The sequence below is a fragment of the Diadema antillarum genome, unplaced genomic scaffold, assembly GCF_040938485.1.
Source record: "Diadema antillarum isolate AM-2024a unplaced genomic scaffold, OU_Dant_1.0 scf00000214, whole genome shotgun sequence".
NCBI lineage: Eukaryota > Metazoa > Echinodermata > Echinoidea > Diadematoida > Diadematidae > Diadema > Diadema antillarum.
In genome coordinates this window covers 49,212-63,877 of record NW_027271103.1, presented here as the reverse complement: position 1 = coordinate 63,877, position 14,666 = coordinate 49,212, and the positions used below count along the sequence as shown (strand labels likewise).

At 40.8% G+C, this 14,666-nt stretch overlaps 1 protein-coding gene across 1 annotated transcript in view; it reads left to right on the top strand.

Annotated features, from left to right (window-relative positions):
- LOC139724445 (protein CLEC16A-like) overlaps positions 1-8,063 on the top strand; it is a 254,765-nt gene extending 246,702 nt beyond the window's left edge. Inside the window, exons 23-24 of the mRNA XM_071635587.1 lie at positions 6,457-6,593; positions 7,263-8,063. Coding sequence (XP_071491688.1) covers positions 6,457-6,593; positions 7,263-7,954 — 829 coding nt within the window. The 3' untranslated portion in view covers positions 7,955-8,063. The remainder of the gene's footprint in view (positions 1-6,456; positions 6,594-7,262) is intronic.
- The last annotated feature ends 6,603 nt before the right edge of the window (positions 8,064-14,666 follow it).

Genomic DNA, 14,666 nt, shown 5'->3' with positions numbered 1-14,666 from the left:
CACCATCATGTTACGAGGCACATACATTGTAGGTACCTGTTTTTATTAATTGGAGGAATCTTTTTAGATAATCTTTTAGATAATCTTGTAGATAATATCTAGATTATCTTTTTCATCGTGATATAGCAGATAATGGTATCTGCTATATCATGAGATGAAATGATAGCTTTTAGTAACAGAACGTGATATTTCATTGATTACAAATGTCATTGTATATAGTACCCCAATGTACAAAATAGATGCATTCCTTTGCCTGTTTTCATTCATCAGTGTCAGAGAGCTAAAACTCATTGATTTTATTGAGGATGTTTCAGATCCGATTGTATAGTGCATATGTAAACTTTTAGTTTGATGTGATAGCTCCTGATGTGAGATTTTTGATACACAACTTAAATGATGCCTTTATCTGCAGTATAGAGAAGGGGAAGAGAGTACTGTAAAACATGATATATTCGCGGCACGAAATTTTCGCGAATTGGAGCCAACGGCTTTTTTCGCGGCAAGAAATTTTCGCGAATTGCCTCTTGCGTTCAGTGCATATAGTGTAGATAAGAAATTTCGCGTGCATTTTAATTTCGCGAATCTTGCCACTCGCGAAATTCGCGAAATTAAAATGCACGCGAACATTTCTCGTTTTACAGTATGTGAGTAACTCTAGCTGTGTACAATTTAATTCGGCAGAGGAGTCAACTTTGTCCCAGGTTTTTCTGAGTAGCCAGCCTGATAAGTGGAATATGCACTTAATTACTTGAATGGCTCATGCTGTCTGTTTTAAGAAACCATGGGATGTCATACATCGCTTGTCTTTATTTACAAGTCCCTATCTATCTATTTCTCTTGCTCCCTCTCTCTCTCTCCTGCTTCCCCCTACTTTATCTCCCTCTCCTATTGTTTTGAATGCACACCTTCTTGATTGGTGTTACAAACAGAGGCAGAGTGGACTTTAAATCCACTCGCTCCCTTTGATTGTGGAATCGCAGCGTACCTGGCTCTATTGTTTGTTCTTGAGTAAATAGAATTGCTCCTTTCAAGGAAATGGAAGGAGTGGGTTGTTTAGATTATCTTCTCTTCCTGCCTTTGTCAGTTCTGGTTAACGGATAAAAAAAGAAGAAGTTGGCAATCGCTCGCTTCTACTACCTGGGAATCGACATGTGTAGAGAAAATTGGATTACGAGTGTTTCAGGAGAAGACAAATGTCCTGAATTACCAGTTGCTCCTTCTACGCCTAACATCATGAATTTGTAGGGCATTGAGAGAATTTATACCAATGGAAACTTTGAGGACCAGAGCGAGAAATTTTACTAGTACTGCAACTGCTATGACCAAAGACATCCGTGGGCACAGCGGAACAGAAATCCTCCATTTATATTTGTCATAGTTTGTCATCTGAATGAATTCTTTAAAGACAAACACACATAGACCACTGCTACATTGGAATTTTGAGGGTCAAAATAGGTATGCTTACTTTCTTTATGAAATATTTGATTCCTAGTACTAGTAGTAGAGACGTCTGATGTGGCATCACTGACCCAGCTGTGGAGGGAAATCATGCAAATCACCTGTTTGTTCCCATGCAAAAAGTCACACAGGTTATGATTGTATAGGCAGTGGTCAAATTGATAGTTAGCTTCTAACCAGTGAACATATCCCTGTATGCTATGTGAAAGCGATCCATAGGAGTCACACGTACCAGCCCTGGATCAATGTGTCTCTGTAAGGTCTCACAGAAGACATCACATGCCGTATGAACGGCCAGTGACTGGAATGATAAACATACTGTGGGTTTGAGAGACAATCTTTGGGTTAACCAGAAAATCTTCAGCATGGCACAAATAAAAATTCCTGCAAGCATTTCAAGAAGCGCCCTCTATCAAAAGCAGACCAATGGGACAAATTTAAAAATCCAAAGTAGTTCTTTAGGGCTGTAGAGACAAATAGCTGTCTGTAAACTGTTGTGCATATATGAACCAGATGTCAGTTTGATCAAGGAGGTACTAGGCAAGTACCTCCTTGGTTTGATTGTGATGGTGGATTGTGGGATGGGTGGGAGGTGGGTGTAAAGGGAATGGGCTCATTATAGGTCGATATTACCAGGTAGGTGCCAAACATATCAAAACAATTTAATCATGGACGATTATAAGCACTACTCTTTGACTCCTGTGCTGCCTCTATAGTATAAAGATGTTATTGGTACTTGAAACTGCATGAGTAGGCCTACTCATTTTAGGAGGCTAAAAGTTTTAAGAAAAACCCTTTCCTTGTCCCTTTCCCCCTCCTCATACCCCTCTTCAAAACCTCCTTCCACCACCCCACCCCGCTGTCCAAATTGATCTCACAATGTACCTCCCTATTACCAGTATGCCTATTTGTTAAGAATCTCTCCCTCTGACCCACAAATGTTCACCTTTGCAGCAGTTCACTTCATTTGCTATATATGCACATATCAGAATCAGTGCATTTTGAGATGGATGTATGCATGCTTTAATTCCTCTTTCTAAGGGTTGTCTGTCCTTGGCTTGACAACCTACAAGCAGTTCCCAGAAAAATGGCATTACATTTGGCGGAGATTACATCTGAAATGCCCCCAGCAGGTACACTGGGGTACACTCCAGTCACGTACAGAGCCCAGCCTGGTAAATCTAGGCCGGTTGAACCAAAAACAGTCTGTGCTTTTGTGTTTGCCTCGGTTCTTCAGGCAAAAGAAATGTGATTTTTATTCATAGCTCTTTCACCGGTATGCAGTCAATCTACCTTCTCAATTGGGAACGAAATGATTTTCAATCATTAAATCTCATATTAACACAACTGTGCCGTTGATTATCTGTGTGCCTTGATGTGTCGAAATGGTGGCATAAAGATTTATAGTTCAACTGTGATTGCACATGAAATATGGCCAGGTTTTCACTGGCAAGTGTTTTCTTCCTATCATTCAATTACATTTCTTCTCTATTCATATTATCTCAATCCCCCCCCCCCCTCTCCTCTCTCCTATAGGCCTCATCACTCTCAGAGTTTTGGCACCATCTTGAAATCCTAGCCTAATTTGAAGGAGTTTTTATCGGTCAACTTGTTTTAAAGTGTTGTTTCCAGAGCTATTCTCTTATGTACAATTACCATGACATTATGAGAGTGTTCTGGTGAAGCAGTCTAAACAAGAAGTGAAGGTCAAAGGAGACTCCTGTGACTCATCCAACTAGCCAGCCTAGCTGCGCACTATTCAGATGAATGCAACAAGAAATATAAGTACATTTGTACCGTAAAAGTGGTTTCTTTCATATACAGATACTTTCGCGCTTTCCATCGGTCTCGACTTTTTCGTGTGTGTTTAAATTCGCGGTCGGCAAAATCTTTGAATTCACAGTCGGCAAAAACTGTTTTATTTTGTACATGAAAACCCAAACTGTAATCCAATTATTCTTTTATTTGTTAAATAGAAATTAAAATTAAATGCAGTCTTACCTGAAATCCCATCTCTCGATTACTTTATTATAAATTATAACATGTTTGTACCCACATAGCGCGGTATCGTTGTGTGTGTGTTGACCATCAGTACACTCATTGCGTGGAATCTTCGTATGTGCATGTGCGCAATAGCGTTGTAACAAGCGGTGAGTTCAAAACATTTTCTTGCGTGGTTAATTTCGTGCGACTTTTTAAAACATTTTCGCGTGATGTTAAATTCGAGGTTCGACCTCAAAGCGCGAAAAGCGCGAAAATAAAACCACCACGAAAGAAACCACTTTTTACATTAGACTAGTAGTTGTCTCGGAATGTTCATCACAGAAGTGCATCCATGACTTTGGGGGAGGGGGAATGATGAATATGATTTAGTTTTAAGTAAAGCATAGATCACAGAACTTGCATGAAGCATCATACTGAAATTAACATGAGACTTGACTGCAAGCTAGAGGGGAGTATTCTTAAACCAGTTGAGGACGGGCTGATTTTTGCTCTTTTTGCATTTCTCATAGACACCTACCCACAAGTATATTCGGGGCTAGTCTTCAGCAGGTTAATGCTGTCAGCAGAGATTTCAGACTGGCTACAGAAGGAAACACTGAGCATAGGATTTACCACCAAGAAGAGAGAGTGATACCAAGTAGTCTTATTGAACTAGACCACAGCTGTCCTTGGAGGTATATACTCTTTAGAAAGCTGCTGCAATCATCCAAGAGCCAATTTGGATGTTGATATCTGTAGGCTTTTTTCTTCTTCAAAATTCTGAAAGAAGGAAAAGGGCCCTCACTGGAGGCTCATGTATGATAAGGAATGAACCAAAATGTGATATGACAGTTTGATTTTAAGTACGTAGTTGTGTCTTATGCACCCTTTTTTTAAACAATGTCGTTTGTGATTTTAGCTATCAAATATCAACTCAACTTTGCATTTGATCAGAATGAAATGCAAAATTGCATTTGATATTTGCATATGAAATCAAATGCAAATCCTTTCAGCAACCCACTTGTGTTTAACTAAGCACAAAGTTTGGGAACTTGCCTGTTTTTTCAGTTGCGGTTACATCAAATACATGCATAGTTTCCAGCAACAGGTCCCTGGCTGGACAGGCATTCAGTGAATTTGCCCCCCCCATGGAGGGGGAAAAAAGTGGCAATCCTTCGCCATGCTGTCTGACATCCTAACGAGCCAAATTTTCCCTCTCGCCCAAAGCCAGACTTTAAAACCTAGGTGTAAATTAGATCGGTCCGGTTAATCAAGGAGAGACGACAGTGGTAAAATTGGTGATTATAGCATTAAGAAGGGAGAGGGGGGAGAAAATAAGGGGAAAAGGGAAACATTGTAATGTGGTAAGGAATGCCAGGGATTAATCTGACAATGTCAATCAAGAAAAACTAGGTTGAGGTACAAATTTTGATACTTGTATGAGTAATGTCTGCTCCTTGATAATGCTTTTAATCTGTATTAAATGAGGCTTAATCGCTGTATTTTTGAAGATAAGAATGCATTCCTTCAGACCTTCTATGTTTTCAATTTGCAGCTTTTTCTTCTTTATCTCTTGTAGAGTCTTTTAATAGTAGTCTTTGGAATAAAAATGGTGTATGGTTTTACTAATATTGTTTGGGGAACCAAAAACAGGATTCTTTCAGAATTTTCAGGCCGAAAAAATTTGTTAAGATATGAAGGAAGAGAGACGGTGGGCAGGATAATGTTTCACCTTATATCATGGAAGTAACGGGTGAAAGGAATGTGTGCATTTCATTAAGAATTACAATTTTGTGTCGTTCTCATTATATCATTATCCTACTGTGACTCCACAAACTGTTTTAGTCTTACCCAACCATGATAGCACCAAAGCATAAAGATTCATAACTTTTAAATGGATTGTCCAATTTTTCTTTAACTACTCTGATATGCTCTAATTTGATAGATTGCTACTTTTCTGTATCTTAATCAACAATGGTCCCAAGCTTTAAGATGGGAATCTAAACCAAAATGCTCTTCTTCCATTCTGATCTACTTTGCAGAACAAGGCAGCCCTCTTTTGAATAGGATCTGTCTAGTATTTGTCTGACCAAAGAGTCCCAATTCTTGGACAAGGGTCATTTCTCTCCCCTAGGGTTATTTTTTTCCTAACTCTGTGTGTAACCAGAGAGAAGAACAAAATATCTTTGAGTACAGATGGGTGTTTTTTAAGTGTGCAGACATTGTTATTTTTTTTTTTATTGGCATAAGGTCACAAAGAGGACAAGCCTGGTATGACCTGCTCAGTACTGTGTTTACCATGAGAATGAATGAATTTTTGATCAAGGTGAGCTCCCACTGACAATAAATTAAAGAAAACTGATAAAAAATAACCTCCCCAAAAAAGAGTACGCCTAATTGGCTGGGGGGCTTATTTTTGTCTGAACCTCCCCACTGATTTGACCATCAGCCAGCGCTTGCCCCAATTAGCCCGCCAATTTACACTGTTGGCCATTATCATCCGTAGTGCACCTACTTCGGTATATAGATTTTTTTTCTTCTATTCTTTTTTTTAGATGCCCCATATATCATTAATAATTGGTATCATATTGGATGGTGCCTGACCCCATGTGCATAACCACATGCACGCACGCACACACACACACGCACACACACACACACACACATATGCTCGCTCTTGTGGAAGAGATTAGTCTCTGCTCAAGCTAAAGAATATTTCAGGTGTCTGCAAGCTGCAGCTGCACCATCATCATTCAGCGTTTGGTTTGTTCAGGCATATTCCATTTGTCTTCTTTATTTAGCCATTCATTGCATGTAAAGAATGCAATGAATTCCAATTTTCCTCTTTGTCTATCAACATGTAACCAATGTAGATTCAACTTTCTTCCCCCCTCCCCCAATACATGTCCACGTTCACACTGGCACATAGTTCTTTATAAAAACGTGTCTGCGGTCTGCACAATTCCTTCAGGCATTTTGTCCAATCCTTATTTTGTGTGTTTGTTTCCCCTTCAGGGCCAAGTCAGGAGGAGGTCCACCAGCAGCAGGCCCCGCCCAGCACGCCCCATCCCGATTCCACCAGGCCCCACCCACTTCCAGGGACCTCCAGCAGGGTGCAAGGTCAAAAGGTCATCCAGACAGCTACCATGGAGGTGAGGATGGGGTCAATATGATTTCCTCTTTTGGAAAGAAAAAAAAAGTGAAACATAAAACCATCTTTGTGGCTTTTTAATGACATCATAAGTGTTGATTACAATGTACCAACATCCAACAGTTGTTTAACGCAACTTCTGCAGCCTTAATTTGCTATCCTCCTTGTTTTTCACAATATTCCTGTCTCGGCAAAATCATTGGCATATCATTATTGAAGAGCACTTGTCAAACTACTTCCCAACACTGCCAGACAATGTTTTAAAAGCAGAATAATAATGCTTCTCAATGTTTTCCTTTTTGTGCTATTGTGTCTTGTGTCAGTCTTAGCTATGCCAGTCATTTGTCCGCAATGAATTTCATTTGTTCATTGTTGCATAGTTAACAAAATTGCAACAGATGCACTGTTGCGTATATCAACAGCTCATGCAGTGAATGACCATATCCAATTATACAACCAGTACTCGGAGTGAAAAAAATTTCAGATTAATGACATTCCATATTTTGTTTCTTCTTAGCTGATGCAGAAAAACTTGGGTTTCAGACTGATAAACTATCAATGATTACAATGTTACACTGTGCATGCTTGGCTAGGCTAGTCTTTTTTATGAGGTGTGCTGTGTAATTGTGAATAATGAGTAAAACCTTTTTGTTGTTCTGCATTTTGACAGACAAGAGAAGCACACCTCGGGCAATCCTCTCCCAATCACGGCGCGACTCCTCACCAAGCGCCGCCAGGCACCGAGAGTCACCAGTAGAGCAGGCCCAAGAGGCTCTCTCCCCCTCTGCCTTCACGTCAGACCGACCTGAACACGTCACCAAATACACCTCCGGTTCGGCAGAATCGGAGCCACCACGCATGCTTCCCCCTACATTGGCACCATCAAAGGCACCACCGGTGTCGTTAATCAAGGACGAGAGACCCGCACACAAGGGTGGTTCTCCCAAGATCCTCCCACCAGCGTCGACAGAGAGAGTGCGCAGCCTGAGCCTCACCAATCAGAGTGCAAACTTTGAGCCAGGAGCCCCGATGCAGGCATTATCCACCAGCTCCATTCCGTTCTCCTACGAGGCCAAGACACCACCTCGGGTGGATGTCAACCCCGCCTCGGCCTCTCCGCAGGCCATCGGCTTGGAGAAGTCGTTGGAGAGCGCCACCGAGCGCCTGCGTAAGCTGAGCAGCTCCTGGGGGGACGACGCTGTCCAGGAGAGGGACGGGATAGAGATGAGGACAATGCAGCATGGAGAGGCATCCGGCAGTTACCATGGTGATGGGGATGATGCGGATGTAGGGGATGCTGGCAGTAGTGTGGATGGGAGCCCTCGAAGAATGAGATACGGGAGTGATGTACAGGATGTCTAAAGAGGCTTGCTTGGTGGTCTGACAGTTAGTATGGCATGAATGGATGGTGTTGATGTTTGCAAGGATGTTTACAATGAAGATGACAGTGGTGATGATGATGATGATGATGACAACATAAAATTATGCATTGTTCATGCTCATAACAGTAATGATATCAGTGATGCTGGATATTGTTAATGACAGACATCTAATGTTCGAACTTTAGGACAATCACAGTGCTGGCACTATAAATGGAGTATATGATGTTTTTATCTCAGAAATGTCAAAATGTTGTTTTCCATCAGACGAAATTCGAAATATCACTAACACAGTGTTCTTGCCAGTATTATGTAATGTGTCAAGAGAAAAGATCTCGTTCATTAATTGTGGACTCTGTTTTTAACTGAAGCCAAAACCTGTTTTAGTACACAGGTATACTTGGAAAGTAGTTTCTGTGTGATTGGGTTTTTCTTCTTTGTTTTTCTGTTTTTGTCTAATGCCACACAAGAAACTGTCATAGGTGTAATGATAATTTAAAATGTTGTCTGATAGTATGTGAAACGCCACAGAGAAATGTTTGCGTGGCACGCAGACTGTTAAAGTCACATATAAGTAATCCAGTCTCATGAGGTGAGTTTTCCTAACATTTTGGCTCCACATGGCTGCAGGAGAGAAAAAGGCATTTGTTCAATCCCTTTCCACCTATTTGCACAAACAGCAAGGTGGATGCCTGTTGCCCAGTCATGCTCAGAAATCCTCCAAAGCAGAAAAATAAAAGCTCCCCCCTCCCCAAACAAGGGGACCCTGGATAGCCTGTGTGGCAACTACGAACCTTCTCCCTCATTTAGCCCATCTATGGGTCAGCACACACACACACACGCTCATTTTCCACCCCTGCGATTTGTCACAAGTTCAACCTCAGCGTTGGCGCCAAATCAGGCGCAGCTGAATTTCGCAGAAAAAAGGAGCAGGGGAGTTCACCGCCAGGTTAAGGCGGGATCAGAGGGCGAGGTGTCGATGTGCGACACCGGCAAGGGAGGGAGCAGGCAGGCTCTGCAGGTGGGTAGGCAAAGAGACATGGGGCGTTAGAGTGTTGAGGTAGGGAGGGGAGGGGGAGCCTTTGGGGTTTCTCATCAGGGAATTTACCTGTCATCTGGCCCAAATTTGGCCACTCAACAGGACCAGCCTTGCATAAAAATTATTTCAGCTTCACCTCATAGTTATTAAACAGTGAGAAAAAAAAAAAGAAAGAAGAGGAAGGAGGGATCGAGGGAAGGAAGAAAAGACAGCAAAAAAGGAAGAAGATAAAGACAGTATAAAACCAAGCTGATATTTGACTGCATGGTATATGTAGTATTATGTTTTGTGCAGGTGTTATATATTTCAGCAAGTGCATTGGCAATGTTTGCTTCATTATTATACCTGTGTTCCTAAACATCTTATTTTTTTGTTTTTTTTTTAATGTTGTCCTCACAAATGGTCTGCTTCTCCAGACCACAGTATCTTTCCATTCAAGACAAACCAGAGCACGGAGAATTTCCCTTCAAATTAATTGTTTATCCCCATAACTAGGGAGGGGGTAGGGGAGATAAGGCGACAGAAACTGTTTCAAAAATTGTGGGACATGAAGCTTGAGTGAGGGTTTTTTTACGGTTGATATGGTAATACCTGCAGTGTAGCTGAGGTGGCACGATAATGCAGTTTGGAATGTAATTGCGCTATTTTCCTTGACTCAATTCATGGAGAACAAATTCTCTAAAGGTTGGGAAACCTTTTTTTTTTTTCTTTTTAACCAAAAACTGTGAATTTGGTGTGTTGTTGTGTTTTTCTGAACATCAGCAAGTTGAACGAGACTGTTATTGGCAGTATTTATTTTCAGTGAATGACATTGTTATGGTTGACAATGTAAAAGTGTGTGTGCATTGCATGTTGTTTGTACTTTTTCAGGCGTGCTGTTGAAATGTAGAGTGATGCAGACAGTCTGCTGCATGGCCCCCAACAATTCCCTTCTTCTTCTTTTTTCACGCAGAGGATTGCAATAAATTCCTCACATCTCTGTGGTAGTGTGTGTGTGTGTCTGCAAATAGCATGGCATTTGATTGAATGTGCAGGTAGGTTGGTTTTTTTTTTTGCTTTTTTTTTTTGAAGAGTAGCAGCAAAAAAAAAGAAGAAACTTTGTGTAATTCTATAAAGATATTCCAAATGTAGATTCTTAAAAGGGTTTTGTTATGCAGCCATGTAAAAGAAAATGTACCTTTGCAAAGTATTAATGGCCTCACAGAAATGTCAATACTCAAATCAGTAATTTCTCTGCAGAGAATATTCCACAAATGAGGAAATGTGTCACAATCAAGAATTAATTCAAACAAGCTGTCCCATCACACCCATGAATAAACTACTCAGTAATGTAACCTCAGAGAACTAGGCATGGAAAGAACGTAACGCAAATTTTTGATGACAATTTGAAAAAAAGAAGAAGAAGCGAGAACAAGCTTTTCTTTGCCACAAAACAGCAGAAAAAGATCTTCTCTCTCTCTAAGCCGTGAAAATGGACTTAATTTGGGGTGGGTGGTATATGAACTTCCTGAGGAAACGAGACAAAGAGATTTGTGGGCAAAGGACAATAAACACGTCTACCTGCAAAGCATGGGGGTGAATCAGTCAGTTTATAATACTCCTTTCCTGAGCCAGTGATGGTTAAACATGTTTGCCATATTCATAAACCACAAAGTATGGAGCCTGTGCCACCACATGGATTAAGTTTTTCCATTCTTTTTTTTTCTCGGTGGCTTGCATATACCTCAACCCACCAACACTGCTAAGCTTCCTTCCCTCCCCCCCCCCCCCCATTTCTTTTTCTTTTTTTTTATAGATTTTTAATGTTTAAATGTGCATATGTGTGTGTGTGTCAATTTCTCTTTATTTTGTCTTTTTCTTGTGGGAAAGGAGTTATTCTTTGTTGTTGCTGAGTGCTATAACTCGGTCGATAAGTTGGTTTTTGATTTATGGGTTCTTCTTGGTGATGGCCACCTGTTTAGCGGGAAAACATGTGGATGCCATGGTCTGTGACAGCTGGTTTAGATTCATCCACCATTGTGAATGAGTGTTCAGGTGAGAATCCATTGAATTGGGGGTTATTTGTTCGATTTCAAACATGGTCAAAAGAGAAATCCAGGATGTTCCCACAACTTTTTTTTTATAAGCTTCTTTGAAAGGGCCTGCAATAGAAAAGAAAAATAAAGTGTTTTTTTTTTAATTAGTACAATATGCTTTCAATAACTATCCAATACTGTATGTGACCTGATATAATGGCCAGTAAACTGTACAATTGTAACCGCTTTGAGACACACACACACACGAACGCACACAGATTGCTCGGAACATGAATGTTCCGCTCTATGAGTAACACATGTTTGCCAGACATGCTGCAGAGAGAAGGGGGAAGGGAGACCTGAGGTGTGGTGGGGAGAGGAGGGTGTGGGACTGAGGCAAAAGGGACATGACCACACGATGTTTAGGAGGTTGCCACACCCTTAACTCTGGGACCATATAACCCTCATGACACTGCCATCACTTTGCCCATCACTGAGGCAGTAATTATCACATGTTCTGAGATTTCCATCCATGTTCTCATGGTAAACACTGGCTGCTCATTTCCATTTTAAAGCCTACTTTGGCTGTGCCGAGTGATTATACTGAGAAGATGTATTTGTGCTCACATTCAGCAATGTGAACATCAGTAATGCCTCCAGACACATTGAGCTTGTTGATTTAACCCATCATCATTGAGACACTCTAATTTCCCATAGATTTGGTACATAATACAACCATTTCTGGTAAGCAAGGAGTCAACTACTGTATACGCCTAATATTTTGTGAGGTTTTTATTTTCACAAATTTTGCGAGTCGGGTGCTATTTGTGAAATTAAAGACACGCACAAAAATTGACTCTGATCTCAACATGAATGTGACGTATTGGTTATGCACATTTGTCCGTTCAGTTCAGTACTCCACGATCGCGAATTTAACCACTCGCGAAATTGCCGGGAAGTCACGATTCGTGAAAATTTTGACTCACTTATGGTGCATACAGTATCAAAAGTTTGCTACTTAATGTTAATGCGCATTTGTCGTGCTGGCTAGCAATACTTTAAATTAGTGCAGTAATGAACAGGTTTTGCAGTCAGAAAGTCAAATTTTCCCCCATGGTCAGTGCCTGGTGGCTCGCTATAGATTGTTATGGCAAATTTGTGTTAAGTCCCAGAAATCTATTTGCAGGTCAGTATAATGTTAAATTTGAGGTAGAAAGTATATATTGTGTAATGTTTTGTAGGTTTTACGAGGAGTGTCTCTACGAAAGTGTACAGGTCCTTTTCAGACGCCATCCTGCAGATGGCGGCTGATCAGGCCAAGATTGAGGGGCTGGTTAATACAGCCATCATCATAAGCAGCATGCTTCATGATTCATATGGTTCATGATGAACAGATAGCATTGATACTTCAAGCCAATCAGCCAGTAGCTGTGTGTATGTAAGGAAAATACAGATATTTAGGGCGTGTTCATCTTCCCTCGACTCCCCCCCCCCCCCCTTTTTTTTCCTTCCCTCCACCCAAACAAGGAATAACATCCCCCCAGAAAACTTCTCTTTTCCCTCCTAACATGTTTGGTACACATCTCTGCAGTAATGCTCAGTTGTGGTCATATAGTGATATGCTGTAAACAATGTTAATGTTCGTTCCAGAAAAAAAAAACATGTTTATTACCTTTCATTTGAATGCTAAAATGTTGACTACCCTGCATTCTTCAAGACATATTTTAGAGTTTAACAGAAACAGGTCATGATGGTCTCAATGAGACTTTTTTTTTTCAAACTTGTCCTAGTTGTAAAGTGATATGAAATTATGATCTTCTGAAATATGATATTAGCAGATGTTGTTCCATTGACCTCATTATCTTTATTTCTACCCCATTTTGATAAATAGCAATCTCACTGCTCAAATAATTTCCAGCAGTGGAATTTGCTTGCATTGTTCATGCATTGGTGTGACTATAGATTCACAGAGTTTATTTGGTGTGATCACCTTTAGATGTTCATGCACTGAGATGGCATTCCTATCCCCTTGAATACTGTAAAACGAGGGATGTTCGCGTGCATTTTAATTTCGCGAATTTCGCGAGTGCCAAGATTCGCGAAATCAAAATGCATGCGAAATTTCTTGTCTACACTATATGCATTGAACGCCAGTGGCAATTTGCGAAAATTTCATGCCGCCAAAAAGGCCATCGGCTCCAATTCGCGAAAATTTCATGCCGCGAATATATCATGTTTTACAGTATACTGTATTTGATGTATGTGTGTGTGTTTGTGTGTGTGTGTGCCTGTGTTCATTTGCTAATGCCCAAGGAGGATGGGGGGGGGGGGGGGGTGGGCAGGGGGAGATAAATCCATACTCAATGAGAACACAGCTAATTCTGTATGTCCTCAGTTGCTGTGTAGAAGCACATGAATAAGGTCATGATTACTGAAGGAAAATGATAAAGATTCAGGATAGGTCCATGTTGTAGAGCCACAAGAGAATTAATTGTTCAAGAGCAGCATGTGTATGGTCTGTTGTCTCTTGCCCCAGCCTCTTGATGCTTTACTGTGTGCTGGGGAAAATATGATTAAAAAGGATTAAATATGATTTTTTTTTTAAAACTATAACAAAATATAACACACCAGTCAGGGCACAGGTTCATGCTGAAGGGCCTGGACAGTATTGCGTGCATTGTGTATATGTGCATTTATGTGTGAGTGTGTATGGGGGGGGGGGGGGGGGTGTTACGTGTGTATGTCTGTGTGTGTGTGTGTGTGTGTGTGTGTGTGTGAAGGTACATGTGCTCTTGCATGATTGTATATTGCAGTTTATCAATTTCTGTGCTACATACTGCCAGGTTTATATTGTGAAAAAAGAAAAACAAATTATTAACCCATTCCATACGGGAACCTGGTGGCCTGTGCATTAAGTTTATGGGGATTTCAGAATTAAGTATGGAACGGGTTAAGCAAGAGTTCACTTCCAGTGGAAGCCCATATGTCCTCAGAATAAGTTGATATGTAAGTCATTGTAATACTCAAGTCTTCTGATTTAGTGATAGAATGTATATACCAGGAAGGGCTTGGAGTTTTCATCATCTTTACATCCTAGTCAAATGAAATGAGATAGAATGTTCTGAAAAGTGATGTGTATCATCTAGTGATTGTCTCTTCTTACATTCAAACAGTGTTCTGCCTTCTAGAGTGACACAGGCCCATAGGGTTGACCAAGAAGTGAAGGGGGGAAGGGGGAATCAGACAGGGCCTCGCATTGAGAAAACTTGATTGGAAGTGGGGGCCAAGGAGGGGTAAAACCCATGCAAATTGATGGTGCATGAAAGGATTTTGTTTTACCTGTTAACACAGTATTTTAAAAAAGAAAGAAATGAGGGGGGGCGAATTGGCCCTCACTTTAGCAGGGATTCATTCTGGAAGAGTGGAGCACCAGTGTGAACACACTTTGAGATGCACTAGTTTGGTGTTGCCCTGTGACATTCCAAGTGTGTGTGTGTGTTTGTTTGTGTGTGTGTGCACAAGAGTGTGTGTGAATGGAGTGGATGGCACTGATAACACAGCAGTCACACAGCATTTGAAGTTTTTGCATCTCCGTTTACTAGTATTTTTATATTCTAGTATAACTTCTCTTTATATTTCTG